At 43.5% G+C, this 13,576-nt stretch overlaps 1 protein-coding gene across 6 annotated transcripts; it reads left to right on the plus strand.

The window, feature by feature from the left end:
* The first annotated feature begins 525 nt into the window (after window positions 1-525).
* On the plus strand, window positions 526-13,056 carry cchcr1 (coiled-coil alpha-helical rod protein 1). 6 transcript variants are annotated; one of them, XM_029691398.1, is made up of 21 exons: window positions 526-847; window positions 1,315-1,606; window positions 1,714-1,881; window positions 2,050-2,167; window positions 3,801-3,995; window positions 4,120-4,283; window positions 4,384-4,498; window positions 4,738-4,839; window positions 5,002-5,145; window positions 5,306-5,416; window positions 5,863-5,969; window positions 6,235-6,347; window positions 6,498-6,570; window positions 6,753-6,877; window positions 7,889-8,077; window positions 8,282-8,383; window positions 8,542-8,693; window positions 9,210-9,357; window positions 9,520-9,555; window positions 12,220-12,372; window positions 12,795-13,056. In XM_029691398.1, exons 1-20 carry the CDS (start codon window positions 781-783, stop codon window positions 12,357-12,359), a joined length of 2,661 nt encoding a protein of 886 aa, XP_029547258.1. In that variant the 5' UTR covers window positions 526-780; the 3' UTR covers window positions 12,360-12,372; window positions 12,795-13,056. The 6 variants fall into 6 exon arrangements, with proteins under 6 accessions (XP_029547258.1, XP_029547257.1, XP_029547259.1 ...); XM_029691397.1 differs by having other exon boundaries at window positions 12,220-12,361; window positions 12,687-13,056; XM_029691399.1 differs by having other exon boundaries at window positions 12,220-12,361.
* The last annotated feature ends 520 nt before the right edge of the window (window positions 13,057-13,576 follow it).

Below are 13,576 nucleotides of genomic sequence, written 5' to 3' on the forward strand. Positions count from 1 at the left end.
CACCGGGGCCAAGCTTCCTGCCATTCAGGACCTCTATACCAGGCGGTGTCAGGCCCTAAAAAATTGTCAAAGACTCCAGCCACCCTAGTCATAGACTGTTCTCTCTGCTACCACACGACAAGCAGTACCGCAGCGCCAAGTCTAGGTCCAAGAGGCTTCTAAACAGCTTCTACCCCCAAGCCATAAGACTCCTGAACATCTAATCAAATGCTACCCAGACTATTTGCATTGCCCCCCCCCCCTTTTACACTGCTGGTACTCTCTGTTATTATCTATGCATAGTCACTTTAATAACTCTACCTACATGTACATATTACCTCAATTACCTCGACACCGGTGCCCCCGCACATTGACTCTGTACCGGTACCCCCTGTATATAGCCCCGCTATTGTTATTTTACTGCTGCCATTTAATTATTTGTTATTCTTATCCCTTACTTTTTGGGGTATTTTCTTAAAACTGCATTGTTTGTTAAGGGCTTGTAAGTAAGCATTTCACTGTAACGTCTTCACCTGTTGTATTCGGCGCATGTGACAAATACAATTTCACTTGATTTGATCGATATACATCAATGTTTTTTTTTAAATCTATTCCCGTTTACCAAAACGATTGAGAATGCAACGCCCACGCAACTACCCCATACACGTAACTACGTAAACAGGAAGAGTCGTTGCAGCGACGCGTCGCCGTTAAAGTGTTGTTCAAAATGATCCCGCGCACAATAAAAAGTGTACTCTTTTGTAACTTGTTTTAGAACAGTGGTCATTTTATGATTCTCTGATGGAAAGATGCAATGAGTATGAGAAGCTGAATGCCCCGTCCGATTTTGTGGCATCAAGTGTCTCAAGTAAGTCCTAAAAAGCTAGCTAGCTAAGTTAGTTGGCTAGCTACCCGGAAGCTAACGCCAGCTGCACCTAACGTTACCTAGCACTTTTTTAGCATTGCTAACTAATTACTTAAGTTATAGAATTTTCTAAGTTATACAGCAGCATAAGTTGTGTCTTGTTGCACCAAACGTACCTAGTCGCGCATGCGCCGAACCTGTCCTCTTGGATGGCATTGGGACCATATGGAACATTTCACAAATACAATTAAATGTATTTTGATGGGTACACTTGCTGTTTTTACTTCCTCCATGGGTACAGTCGCAATGGCCGCCAGTCCACCCATTATGCCACCATTGACTTGAATGGGGATGTCCATTCTATTCATTCTATTTCTATATTTGGGACAGCATCCTTACTCGCAGGTGTACTGTCACATGCTTGTTGCAAGTTAATTCTCACGTACTGAATACTGCATATTGTTTTTCAGAGGGTAGTCAGAGGACCCTGATGCCCCCATCCCATTTCACCGCAAGCACCCAGTCTGCCTCCATCATAGTACCAGGGACTGTAACGGGACAAGGGACAACACCAATAAAATGGGTCACCCATGCCACAACACCCCCATCGGACTCTGGCCCTGCCAACCCATGGCTCACCATGGCTCAGGCCAAACAGGAAATTCTAGAACTACACAGAGAAAACCAGAGGATTCTGATGTTACAGGGAGACCGCTCCAGAGGAACGAAGTCAACAGAGGATTCTGCCCACTCCATAGCGAGGTCAGGTGCTGCCCTATACGCCTTGCTTATGAAATCCACTTCATTCACTTCTCACTCATGTCTATTAACATAACACCTGACCTGCTCCTCCCACCCCCCACACACAGGTCTGGAGTGAGAGGTGAGCAGGCCTCCAGGTGGGAGACAGAATGGAGACTGGACACAGAGCGTTTCCGGGCAGAGTCAGAGAGGCTGAAAGGCCAGGTAGAAGCACTGAAGGAAGTTGCAGGGAAACAGAGAGAGGAGATGAGGGACAAAGAAACTTCTCTGAACAGGTATTGTACTGTATAGACACTGACTTGTCATTATGGCATATTAGTAGCCTAGATCTTACATTCCTCATTCAATAATTCACATTTTATGGAGAAATCTTCTATTCTAAGTAGACCGACTTAAAATAAAAAGTGATATTCCCTTCCCTCTCCTTACACCCTGTATTGCAGGCAGAGTCATGAAATGGAGGCGATGCGGGAGGAGTTATATAAGACTAAGACTGAGCTCAGCCAAGTCAGTGTGGAGCTGGTCCAAAAGAGAGAGGACAAAGAGAGACTCAGCACCCAGGTAACAGTTATTCACAAGAACTCTACATTTGTGTAGGTTGTCATCCCAGCTCACCTCTGTTTTATGTGTGGTAGTAACTAAGGGAAAGTTCAGTTATTTGCATCTAGCTTGCAGCAGCTGTGGCATGATTGCAGCATCATCAGCAACAATGGCATGATTGCAAAACTATACAGTGCATTCGGAAAGTATTCAGACCCCTTGACTTTTTCCACGTTTTGTTACGTTACAGCCTTATTCAAAAATTAGTTCAATATTTTTTTCCTCATGTATCTACACACACTACCCCATAATGACAAAGCAAAAACAGGTTTTTAGAAGTATTCAGACCCTTCACACAGTACTTTGTTGAAGCACCTTTGGCAGCGATTACAGCCTAGACTCTTCTTGGGTATGACACTACAAGCTTGGCACAACTGTATTTGGGGAGTTTCTCCCATTCTCTGCAGATCCTTTCAAGCTCTGTCAGGTTGGATGGGGAGCGTCGCTGCACAGCAATTTTCAGGTCTCTCCGGTGATGCCTTTTACTGAGGAGTGGCTTCCGTCTAGCCGCTCTACCATAAAGGCCTGATTAGTGGAGTGCTGCAGAAATGGTTGTCCTTCTGGAAGGTTCTTCCATCTCCACAGAGGAGCTCTGTCAGAGTGACCATCGAGTTCTTGGTCACCTCCCTGACCAAGGCCCGTCTCCCCCGATTTCTCAGTTTGGCCGGGCGTTCAGCACTAGGAAGAGTCTTGGTGGTTCCAAACTTCTTCCATTTGAAGAATAATGGAGGCCAATGTATTCTTGGGGACCGTCAATGCTGCAGAAATGTTTTGGAACCCTTCCCCAGATCTGTGCCTCGACACAATCCTGTCTCGGAGCTCTACAGACAATTCCTTCGATCTCATGGCTTGGTTTTTGCTCTGACATGCACTGTCAACTGTGGGACCTTTATATAGACAGGTGTGTGCCTTTCCAAAAATGTCCAATCAATTGAATTTACCACAGGTGGACTCCAATCAAGTTGTAGAAATACCTCAAGGATGATCAATTGGAACAGGATGCACCTGAGCTCAATTTCGATTCTCATAGCAAAGAGTCTGAATGTAAATAAGGTATTATTATTGTAATTTTTTTAATACATTTGCAAAAATGTCTAAAAACCTGTTTTCGCCTTGTCATTATGGGGTTTTGTGTGTAGATTGATGAAGAAAAATGGAATCAAATTTAGAACAAGGCTGTAACGTAACAAAATTAGGAAAAAGGGAAGGGGTCTGAATACTTTCCGAATACATTGTATATTGATGGTCCAAGAAATGGTATAGAAGCCAAGTCAGGTATGCTTGCAGCCCCCTGAATACTTTCCGAATACATTGTATATTGATGGTCCAAGAAATGGTATAGAAGCCAAGTCAGGTATGCTTGCAGCCCCCTGAATACTTTCCGAATACATTGTATATTGATGGTCCAAGAAATGGTATAGAAGCCAAGTCAGGTATGCTTGCAGCCCCCAAGGACTGTAATTTTGAATCACTGCTTCAAAACAGCTATTGGTTTAAATCAATTCCCTGTTCCCAGGCTTCCACTCAAACCTCTTCTTTATTTACTACTACATTGACCTTGTATTGGACAATGCCTGCTCTCTGTGGTGTGCAGCTGGAGATGCTGGAGAGGAAGTCTGGGGAGGAGGCTGAGAGGCTGAGGAGGGAGGTGGAGAGGAGCAGACAGGAAACCCACAGGCTGACCAGGCAGGCTGATACAGCCAGGATGCAGGCTGGGGAAGAGGCCAAGCAGGAGTTGCAGAAACTAAATAAGCAACTGGAGGAATCCCACAGGAGACATGAAACACAGGTAAGAATATTTTTTTCTGATTGTTTGAATTTCTTTCTGAACAATTTAACAAACATGGCGCAAATAATTCATTTTTTACAGATGTGTAAGTTTTATTGTGAATCTCTTTATTTGTTCCCTCTAGTTGCAGCAGTTGACTGCCACCCATGACGCTGAATTGTCCACGGTCAGACAGACGAGCTCTGAGGTGCAGGAGAGGTTATGTCACCTGTCACAGGAGGTGACTCATCTGAAGTGCTGTCTACTGGAAGTGTCTGCAGAGAGAGATGGACTGAAAGAACAACTAAGGTAGATGTTATATTTGATCCCAAAGCTTTGTAAATATACTGCTTTGTTCAATGGATGAATAAATTGATAGTATCTCATTTTTGGGTTCTTATTTTTTCAGCCAAATGGGCAATGCTTTTGAGACCCAGTCAGCAACGTTGCAGAGTCTTAGAAACTACATTGGACAACTTACCCCTGAGAGGGGGTTGGAAGAGAAACTAACTGAAACCATTCAGGTGGGGAGATTCATTGATGACATTGATTTAGATCAAGTTACTTCTGTGCTCTAAGGAAACACACAAGGAAAAAGACAGTTGGTGCTTAACCAAGCAGAGAAATTGATTGTTCTTCCAGCAAAGTCTTGCCTGTAGAACAAGGTGAATCTTGCCTCATTTAATCTCAATGTGTGGTATGAGCATATTTTGATATTACAATGTAATAAGTAGTCAATATTCTAATCTGAATTCCTCTATAGACACTGAATAGGGAGAAGGAGGCTCTGCAAGTGATAACAGAGCTTCTGACGGTCAGACTCAACTCTGTGAACGACATATTGGCTCTACAAGAGGAGGAGATGGTAGGGAAGGTGTTTGAACCATGCTTGTGTGTTCACAGCCCTATAGCTGATGCAAAATCCTCTTATTTCTTTCAGATACTTGATTAATATCCATTCCTCCATGTGAGGGTGACTATATCTGAGTGGTTTGTGGGTTAAGTAAAGGCTTTGTCACGTTCACAGACTCTGTCAGACCCTCTCCTGAAAGCTGGGTCCAAAGCCACTCGGGTTCTGCGTTGCTGGAGAGAGAAGGTCTTCATGTTGTTGGTCCAGCTTCGCTCAAAGGATATCGAACTGAGGGGAGAAAAGGATAAACTCCTCTCAACCGTATGTGATTTAGGAGGCTTATAACTTAAAAACTTGACGAACTCCAACCACTGTGAAATAATGTTCAGTGTAAAATAGGCAAATTGTGATTCGTGATAAGGGACATATTCGAAACGTGCAGAAAACATCCATGAGTCTATTGTGTCTCCTGTTGCTTCAGATCTCGTCTCTGGAGCAGGAGGTGAAGAAGGAGAAGTACCAGTCCAGTGTGTTCCAGCACAGCCTGCAGGACAGAACAGCTGAGCTGGAGCTGGAGAGGGTGGCTAGGGAGGTGAGGAGGAGCAGGGGGACAGCCTCTGTGGGAGTGTCTCAATGCATCTCTTCATAGGATGGCTTTCCTCCATTTTGTTGAGACATGATGCATCTGCTGTTGCCAGGGGGAGTTGCCAATTACCATTGTCGTGTTAGTACAGCAGAGGGCGCCACTTCTCATGTAAAACCTCTTACGCACCTCCCATCGGTATTAAGAGAATACAAAAAATGCTTCCTTTAAAAATGTTATAACAATGATTACAATTTCCAGATTAAATACTCTCAAACAATTCTCAAAAGACACGATTGAACCCCGAAGTCAGTGTGAGATGACATTAAACTTTTTTCAGAAGTTTGACATTTAACTGTGTATGTAATCAAAAGGTCACTATGACCTCATCAGAAAGGAGACCCTAGTAGTTGTCTTGTGGCAGATCGGTTTTTATGTTTGTCTGGTCCTGTCAGGCCATGGAGCAGGACGTGGATACAACTAAGAGGGAGAACACAGAGCTGAAGAGCTGGAGTCAGGAGGCAGAGGCTGGACTGAGGACCATGACAGAGGATGCCCAGCGGTAAAGAGCTGACAGATAGACAGGTCCACTTGACAACCACTATACAAGTCAAGCTTCGCCTGAGATATTTAAGTTGTACTAACTGTAATTTTGTACATTGGGCACCTAATCTTTTCCAGACTTTCCCAGCTTTCACAGTCCATATCACTCATACCATCTGTTGTAAAATGTCCAATGACACAGGGTGAATTTGTGTACTACTCGATCCTACAATCCTCATTTGATGTAAAATCTTTTGTTATAGTACCAGTTCTTCTTTCTGCAGATTCAGTCAGGCGTTTGAGGCTAAGATGTCAGAGGTGGAGACCGTCCAAACACGTCTGAACAGCTTTGGCCAGAGGCTGACCTTTGCCAAAAGAAGAGTGGACACAATTCAAGGTCTGTCTATAGATCTGAAATGATTTCTCCCTGCTTAACTACAGGAAATCTTACAACAGTGAGTTTAAATTGCATGTGCCCCTGGATAATTCTTTGCACTGTTTTATTCTGGATCAGTTTGACCACATATTCACTACTTTTGTCTCGCAGGTCTAATGATGAGGAAGGAGGCCCTACGGAGAGTGCAGCAGGCCACTAAAGCAGCCAACCCGGTCTCTGAGCGGTATGATAACTGACCACACTGGACCACCTTGGCCCTGGGTCTCCCTGAACCCGAGCTAGCAATGGCCAGTTATTAATCAGGAAAAGGCCTTGACTTGTAGACAGTCTGTTGCCTCAGTTTGTCTCTACCACGACATCTCCCATTGCCTCACTAGTTGTGCTGTCCTCTTTCTCGATTCACAGTGCCGCTGTCACAGAGCTCCAGGCAGAGCTGGCCTCGGCGTGTGAGGAGAGAGACAAGCTCAGGCAGGAGCTCAAGAGAACCCCCGAGCTCATTGAGAGTGCCCTGGCTGATGTCCGTGAACAGTGTACGCTGTTTAGTCATCTGTTCAGAGAGATTCAGACTTACATGAATTCCTTGTACCCTGTAACTGTACCTACAGTAGATTTGGATGCACCATCAAATCACATTTTATTTGTCACATTTGCCGAATACAACAGGTTTAGACCTTATAGTGAAATGCCTACTTACAAGTCCTTAACCAACAATGCAGTTTTAAGAAAAATAAGTGTTAAGTTAAAAATACAATATAATTAAAGAGCAGCAGTAAAATAACAGTGGCGAGGCTAAATACAGGGGGTATCGGTACAGAGTCAATGTGCGGGGCACAGGTTAGTCGAGGTAACTGAGGTAATATGTAGGTAGAGTTAAAGTGACCAGAGATAATAAACATAGAGTAGCAGCAGCGTATAAATGGAGGGGGGGGGGCAATGCAAATAGTCTGGGTAGCCTTTTGATTCAAGAGTCTTATGGCTTGTGGGGTAGAACCTGTTTCGACCTAGACTTGGCGCTCCGGTACCGCTTGCCATGCGGTAGCAGAGAAACAGTCTATGACTAGGGTGACTGGAGTCTTGGACCATTTTTAGGGCCTTCCTCCTCTTGTATATCCTGACTATGTGGTAGTAGAAATACTCAGAATACAGTACACCAGGGGTGTCAAGCATACAGCTTGTTAGGTGGTTCAAGCCGGACCGCGGGTGGTTTGAATCCGGCCCACGGGGGGAGCAAAGTCAATATACTTTTTAAAATAACCAAAACCAAATGAAAACACTGTAGTAATGATAATGAACCTACATTCATACGGTTCATTGACTGTGTCCAGCTCGCTAATAATTACCGTAATGAAAGATAGAGAGTCCGGGAGCATCGAAAATTCCCCAAATTATGGATCGAGGCCTATATTTGGCAATTTTCACAGCGAGGAAAAATAACACATTTTCCGTGCGGCCCTTTGGACCTCGCTGAAGACTGAATGCGACCTCCTGGGCAAATGAGTTTGACACCCCTGCAGTACACCATCTGTGTTCCCCCTCTCCAGTTGATAGTGAGGTGAGGCAGCTGAGGCAGGCTGCAGAGCGAAGCAGGGGGGAAGCCCAGGAGGCCCAGGCAGCCAGAGAGGAGGCCCAGCAGAGGCTGCAGGAGGCCCACACACAGCTAGAGGAGAGCAACCTCAACCTAGAGCAGCTCCATGCACAGCTGATCAGCCAACAGGAGGCCAGTGACAGAGGTTAGAGAGGAATCAGGGCGGACTGAAGTGTACAATGCCAGGATTCCATTGTAATTCAGTCAATTAAGTTTACTGTCTAAATTTAAAATATCTTATGTTCTGCAAGGATTTTTTGATCTATTCATCAAATTTCAATTTCTCTTGAAATCGATGTGACCGAATTGTTGACGTCACAAAATGTTCTGTTTGACTGTGTCCCATCAGCCCTGCGAGAGAGAGTGTCTGAGACAGAGGATCACTGTGCTCAGCAGCTTAGAGTGATGGAATCTCAACTCAACACGGCCAGAAGAGAACACACCAAAGCAGGTAGCGTACACATGACTCATTCATCACATAATGTCCATCTCAACACAAGCATGTGAAAGGGTCATGTAGAGTTCAGAGGATTCATATATGCATCTACAGAAATGTACTGTAGTGTAAATATATATGGCTAAGACTGATAGGACTCCTGTCTGTTATAGTGGTGGCCCTGCGTCAGTTTGAGAGACAGGCAGAGAGAGAGAGGGAGCAGGAGAGAGAAGCACAATGCCTTCAGAGTGAACACACCAAGAGAGAAATCCTGGATCTACAGAAACTACTGCAAGAAAAGGACAGGGATAGAAACCTACTTTTGGTGAGTTCATTGTTTTTTTCCATGTCTTGGTTTATTGTAAGTTAGCCACGGACCTCAGGCTTCGTTCACGTACTCTACGTTCTGAAAGCCTGGTGAACTTGTCGTCAGAAAGACGCTAAAAAGGGGTTCGTCTAGATGGAAACTAGTATTTCACATGGTTCAAGCTCTGAACAGAAACATTTTCTGACTTCCAAAAAGCAAGCTGACATAAGATACAAAAAAACAATGCTACATAGGCTACTTAAACTTTGTCTGACATGGTAGAAATAAATGAAAATGACAAAAAAAAATGCCTCTCCTAACGGGGAATGTCATTTCTACTCAGAGCCAATCAAATGTGAGCGTTGAATGCCAGCGCCTCCAACAGTGAACAAGACGAGTTTTGGAAGGATGGCCTCTGCGAGACTTATTGTTTGCCATGTTGAGAAAGTTTTAAAAAATTGTGAAACTGACGACTATCAGGACACTTTCTTACACAGATCCATTTTCAGTATTTGTATATTTTGCCTCCCACAGGCGACTGTACGTGAGAGGGGTCTGATGAGTGAGTATAAGGCAGCTCGGACCACAGCCCTGCAGACTTCTGTGGCCTTGGAGGAGCAGCAGCAGAGACCCTCAAGGAAGAGCAACACTCTGAGAGCCAAAGACCAGCCACAGACCAGAGGTAACTTCCACCTACACACCATGCTGTCACTTCCTATGAATACCTCTTGTATTATAATCTAATACAAGTGTGTGTGTATATATAACACTTTATACACTGACTATACCAAAAATTAGGAACACCTTTCTAATATTGAGTTGCACTCACCCCTTTTGCCCTCAGAACAGCCTCAATTCGTCAGGGAATGGACGCTGCAAGGTGTGGAAAGTGTTCCACAGGGATGCTGGCCCATGATTCCAATGCTCCCCACAGTTGTCAAATTGGCTGGATGGCCTTTGGGTGGTGGACCATTCTTGATACACACAGGAAACTGTTGAGTGTAAAAAACCCAGCAACGTTGCAGTTCTAGACACAAACCGGTGCACCTGGCACCTACTGCCATACCCCACTCAAAGGCTCTGAAATCTTTTTTTCTTGCCCATTCACCATCTGAATGGCACACGCATACAGTACCAGTCAAGTTTGGACACCTACTCATTCAAGTTTATTTTTTATTTTTTTGGACTATTTTCTACGTTGTAGAATATTAGTGAAGACATCAAAACTATGAAATAACACATGGAATCGTAGTAACCAAAAATGTGTTAAACAAATAAAAAATATATTTTAGATTCTTCAAAGTAGCCACCCTTTGTCTTGATGACAGCTTTGCACTCTTGGCATTCTCTCAACCAGCTTCATGGCGAATGCTTTTCCAACAGTCTTGAAGGAGTTCCCACATATGCTGAGCACTTGTTGGCTGCTTTTCAATCAATCAAATGTATTTATAAAGCCCTTCTTACATCAGCTGATGTCACAAAGTGCTGTACAGAAACCCAGCCTTAAACCCCAAACAGCAAGCAATGCAGGTGTAGAAGCACGGTGACTAGGAAAAACTCCCTAGAAAGGCCTGAACCTAGGAAGAAACCTAGAGAGGAACCAGGCTATGAGGGGTGGCCAGTCCTCTTCTGGCTGTGCCAGGTGGAGATTATAACAGAACATGGCCAAGATGTTCATAGATGACCAGCAGGGTCAAATAACAATAATCACAGTGGTTGTCGAGGGTGCAACAGGTCAGCACCTCAGGAGTAAATGTCAGTTGGCTTTTCATAGCCGATCATTCAGAGTATCTCTACCGCTTCTGCTGTCTGTAGAGAGTTGAAAACAGCAGGTCTGGGACAGGTAGCACATCTGGTGAACAGGTCAGGGTTCCATAGCCGAAGGCAGAACAGTTGAAACTGGAGCAGCAGCACGGCCAGGTGGACTGGGGACAGCAAGGAGTCATCAGGCCATGGTGCTTTTCCTTCACTCATTCCAACTCATCCCAAACCATCTCAATTTGGTTGAGGTCGGGTGATTGTGGAGGCCAGCTCATCTGATGCAGCACTCCATCACTCTCCTTCTTGGTCAAATAGCCTTTACATAGCCTGGAGGTGTGTTGGGACATTGTTCTGTTGAAAAACAAATGATAGTCCCACTAAGCGCAAACCAGATTGGATGGTGTATCGCTGCAGAATGCGGTGGTAGCCATACTGGTTAAGTGTGCCTTGATTTCTAAATAAAACATTGACAGTGTCACCAGCAAAACACCATCACACCACCTCCTCCATGCTTCACGGTGGGAACCACACATGCAGAGATCATCCGTTCACCTACTCTGCGTTTCACAAAGACACGGAAATTTAAAATTTCGACTCATTAGACCAAAGGACAGATTTCTACCAGTCTAATGTCCATTACTTGTGTTTCTTGCAAGCAAGTCTCTTTTTCTTATTGGTGTCCTTTAGTAGTGGTTTCTTTGCAGCAATTCGACCATGAAGGCCTGATTCACGCAGTCTCCTCTGACCAGTTGATGTGTTGAGATGTCTGTTACTTCAACTCTGTGAAGCATTTATTTGGGCTGCAATCTGAGGTGCAGTTAACTCTAATGAACTTATCCTCTGCAGCAGAGGTAACTCTGGGTCTTCCTTTCCTGTGGCGGTCCTCATGAGAGCCAGTTTCATCATACCGCTTGATCGTTTTTGCGACTGCACATGAAATGTTTCGTGTTGACTGGCCTTCGTGTCTTAAATTAATGATGGACTGTCGTTTCTCTTTGCTTATTTGAATGGTTCTTGCCATAATATGGACTTAGCCCTATTTGGTAAAGGCCATCTTCTGTATACCACCCCTACCTTGTCACAACACAACTGATTGGCTCAAACGCATTAAGAAGGGACTGCGGTTGAAAATTACTGCGGCACTTTTACTGAAACGTTGATTAATGTGCACTGTCCCTGTAAAAATAAAATAAATAAACTCAAACTCAAGGAAAGAAATTCCACAAATTAACTTTTAACAAGGCACACCTGTTAATTGAAATGCATTCCAGCTGACTACCTCATGAAGCTGGTTGAGATAATGCCAATAGTGTGCAAAGCTGTCATCAAGGCAAAGGGTGGCTACTTTGAAGAATTTCATATCAAATATATTTGGATTTGTTTAACACTTTTTTTGGTTACTACATAACTCCATATGTGCTACGTCATGGTTTTGATGTCTTCACTGTTATTCTACAGAGTAAAAAATAGTAAAAATAAAGAGAACCCCTGGAATGTGTAGGTGTGTCCAAACTTTTGACTGGTACTGTGCAATCCATGTCTCATGGCTTAAAAATCCTTCTTGAACCTGTCTCCTCCCTTTCGTCTACACTGATTTGAAGTGGATTTAACAAGTGACATCAATAAGGGATCATAGTCTGTCATGGAAAGAGCAGTATACTATTATCTATAACATGTTTATAGCAAATGTATAAAACAGAATGAAACTGTTATTGGACTACAGTTAACATGTCTACAGACACACAGTAGTAACCAGTGAACTGTTCTGTGTGTTCCCTGTTAGACTCGCTACTGTCAGTGCTTGGGGACCTTCGGACTCTGAGTGCTGCAGTGGTCCACAGCTCAGAAGACGATGCAGAAGAGGAGGGACATGGGGACAGGGTACGGTATTCCAGAACCAGAGGGGACGACTCACTAAAGTGACGGTCCGCAATAAGTACTAGGAACTTTTATTTCTTCTGCATTTTTATTTTTTTAAATTGCGATTCATTTGTTTTGAGATTTGAACTTTTCAAGTCTCAAATCTTATTTTTTTTTTTAATACACTCTTCATGACTAATTGACATTTCATTACGTACATGTAACTCAGACTCCATGTTGATGGTATTATGTGGGTGGATGATTTAGTGCTTTCTTAATGTCTATAAAATGGCACTGTCGACACAACAGCAATGTTCCCAGTTTGAAAATGCATTGGATTTTTGAAGATTTCATGGATTTACTTAATGTTAATTGACTTTTGGCTGACAGGCTCCGGCCGGAGGAGAAGCTTACTGACTGTGATGAGTTCATATAAGGTAGGTGGGTGTGTGGCCTGTTCTCCCAGTCTAATCAATAAGTCAATGTGCTTTCTCCCAGGGCCTCACAGCGTGACAGGAAAATCAAATGAATGGATAGCTTCGTTCAAAACAGTGTGCTGCCTTCCGCTGGAGAAGACTAAAAAACATGCCTGTTGTGACCCTGAGTGCTCTGAACTGTATCACTGGAGACGTGAGATTGACCTCTGCTGATGTTTCTATAGTCTTGCTAATGGTTGTGTTTATGAAGACATGGATCATCATCTTTGACAAAGTTGTGTATTTGTTTGTGATGTAATAAATTATGTTGATATTTAAAACTTTCGTTGTGTCTGGGAAGTGCTGTTTTGATGGAACTTAGAACGCGTTTCATGAAAATTTGGATTGCCTGTCCTCCATTAAGGAATGGAGAGATCGTGACCGTATGTGAAAACTCAGATGGCTCTTACTTAAAGTGACCTGGTGATTCACGGTCTATCAGAAGCTGTCATCGCCTGATTATGACTATAAGTGGAAGTCAGGCCTAACTGGAAGAGATGTTCAATTTAGTCACTATATTTAGTGTTATGAAAGTATGTCCCCTTTTTATGTTTTAGTGATATATATTTCCATTATCAAGCACTAGCTGGAGTGATCAATTGGCTCCAGAAAAACAACCTGGACTGCAGCAGAGAAAAATACACAGGTGTGTATATATAAGCATTCATGATTATGATTAGCTATACTAATGATACATTAATTGAAATTAATTTAAGTGTAGCCCTGGTTCCTGTTTGTGTCCCTTGCCATCAGCCTCTTGTTGTTTTTCCTTTTACAGAACACCATTACAGTTTCACGCAATTT

This window comes from Salmo trutta, chromosome 15, assembly GCF_901001165.1.
Source record: "Salmo trutta chromosome 15, fSalTru1.1, whole genome shotgun sequence".
NCBI lineage: Eukaryota > Metazoa > Chordata > Actinopteri > Salmoniformes > Salmonidae > Salmo > Salmo trutta.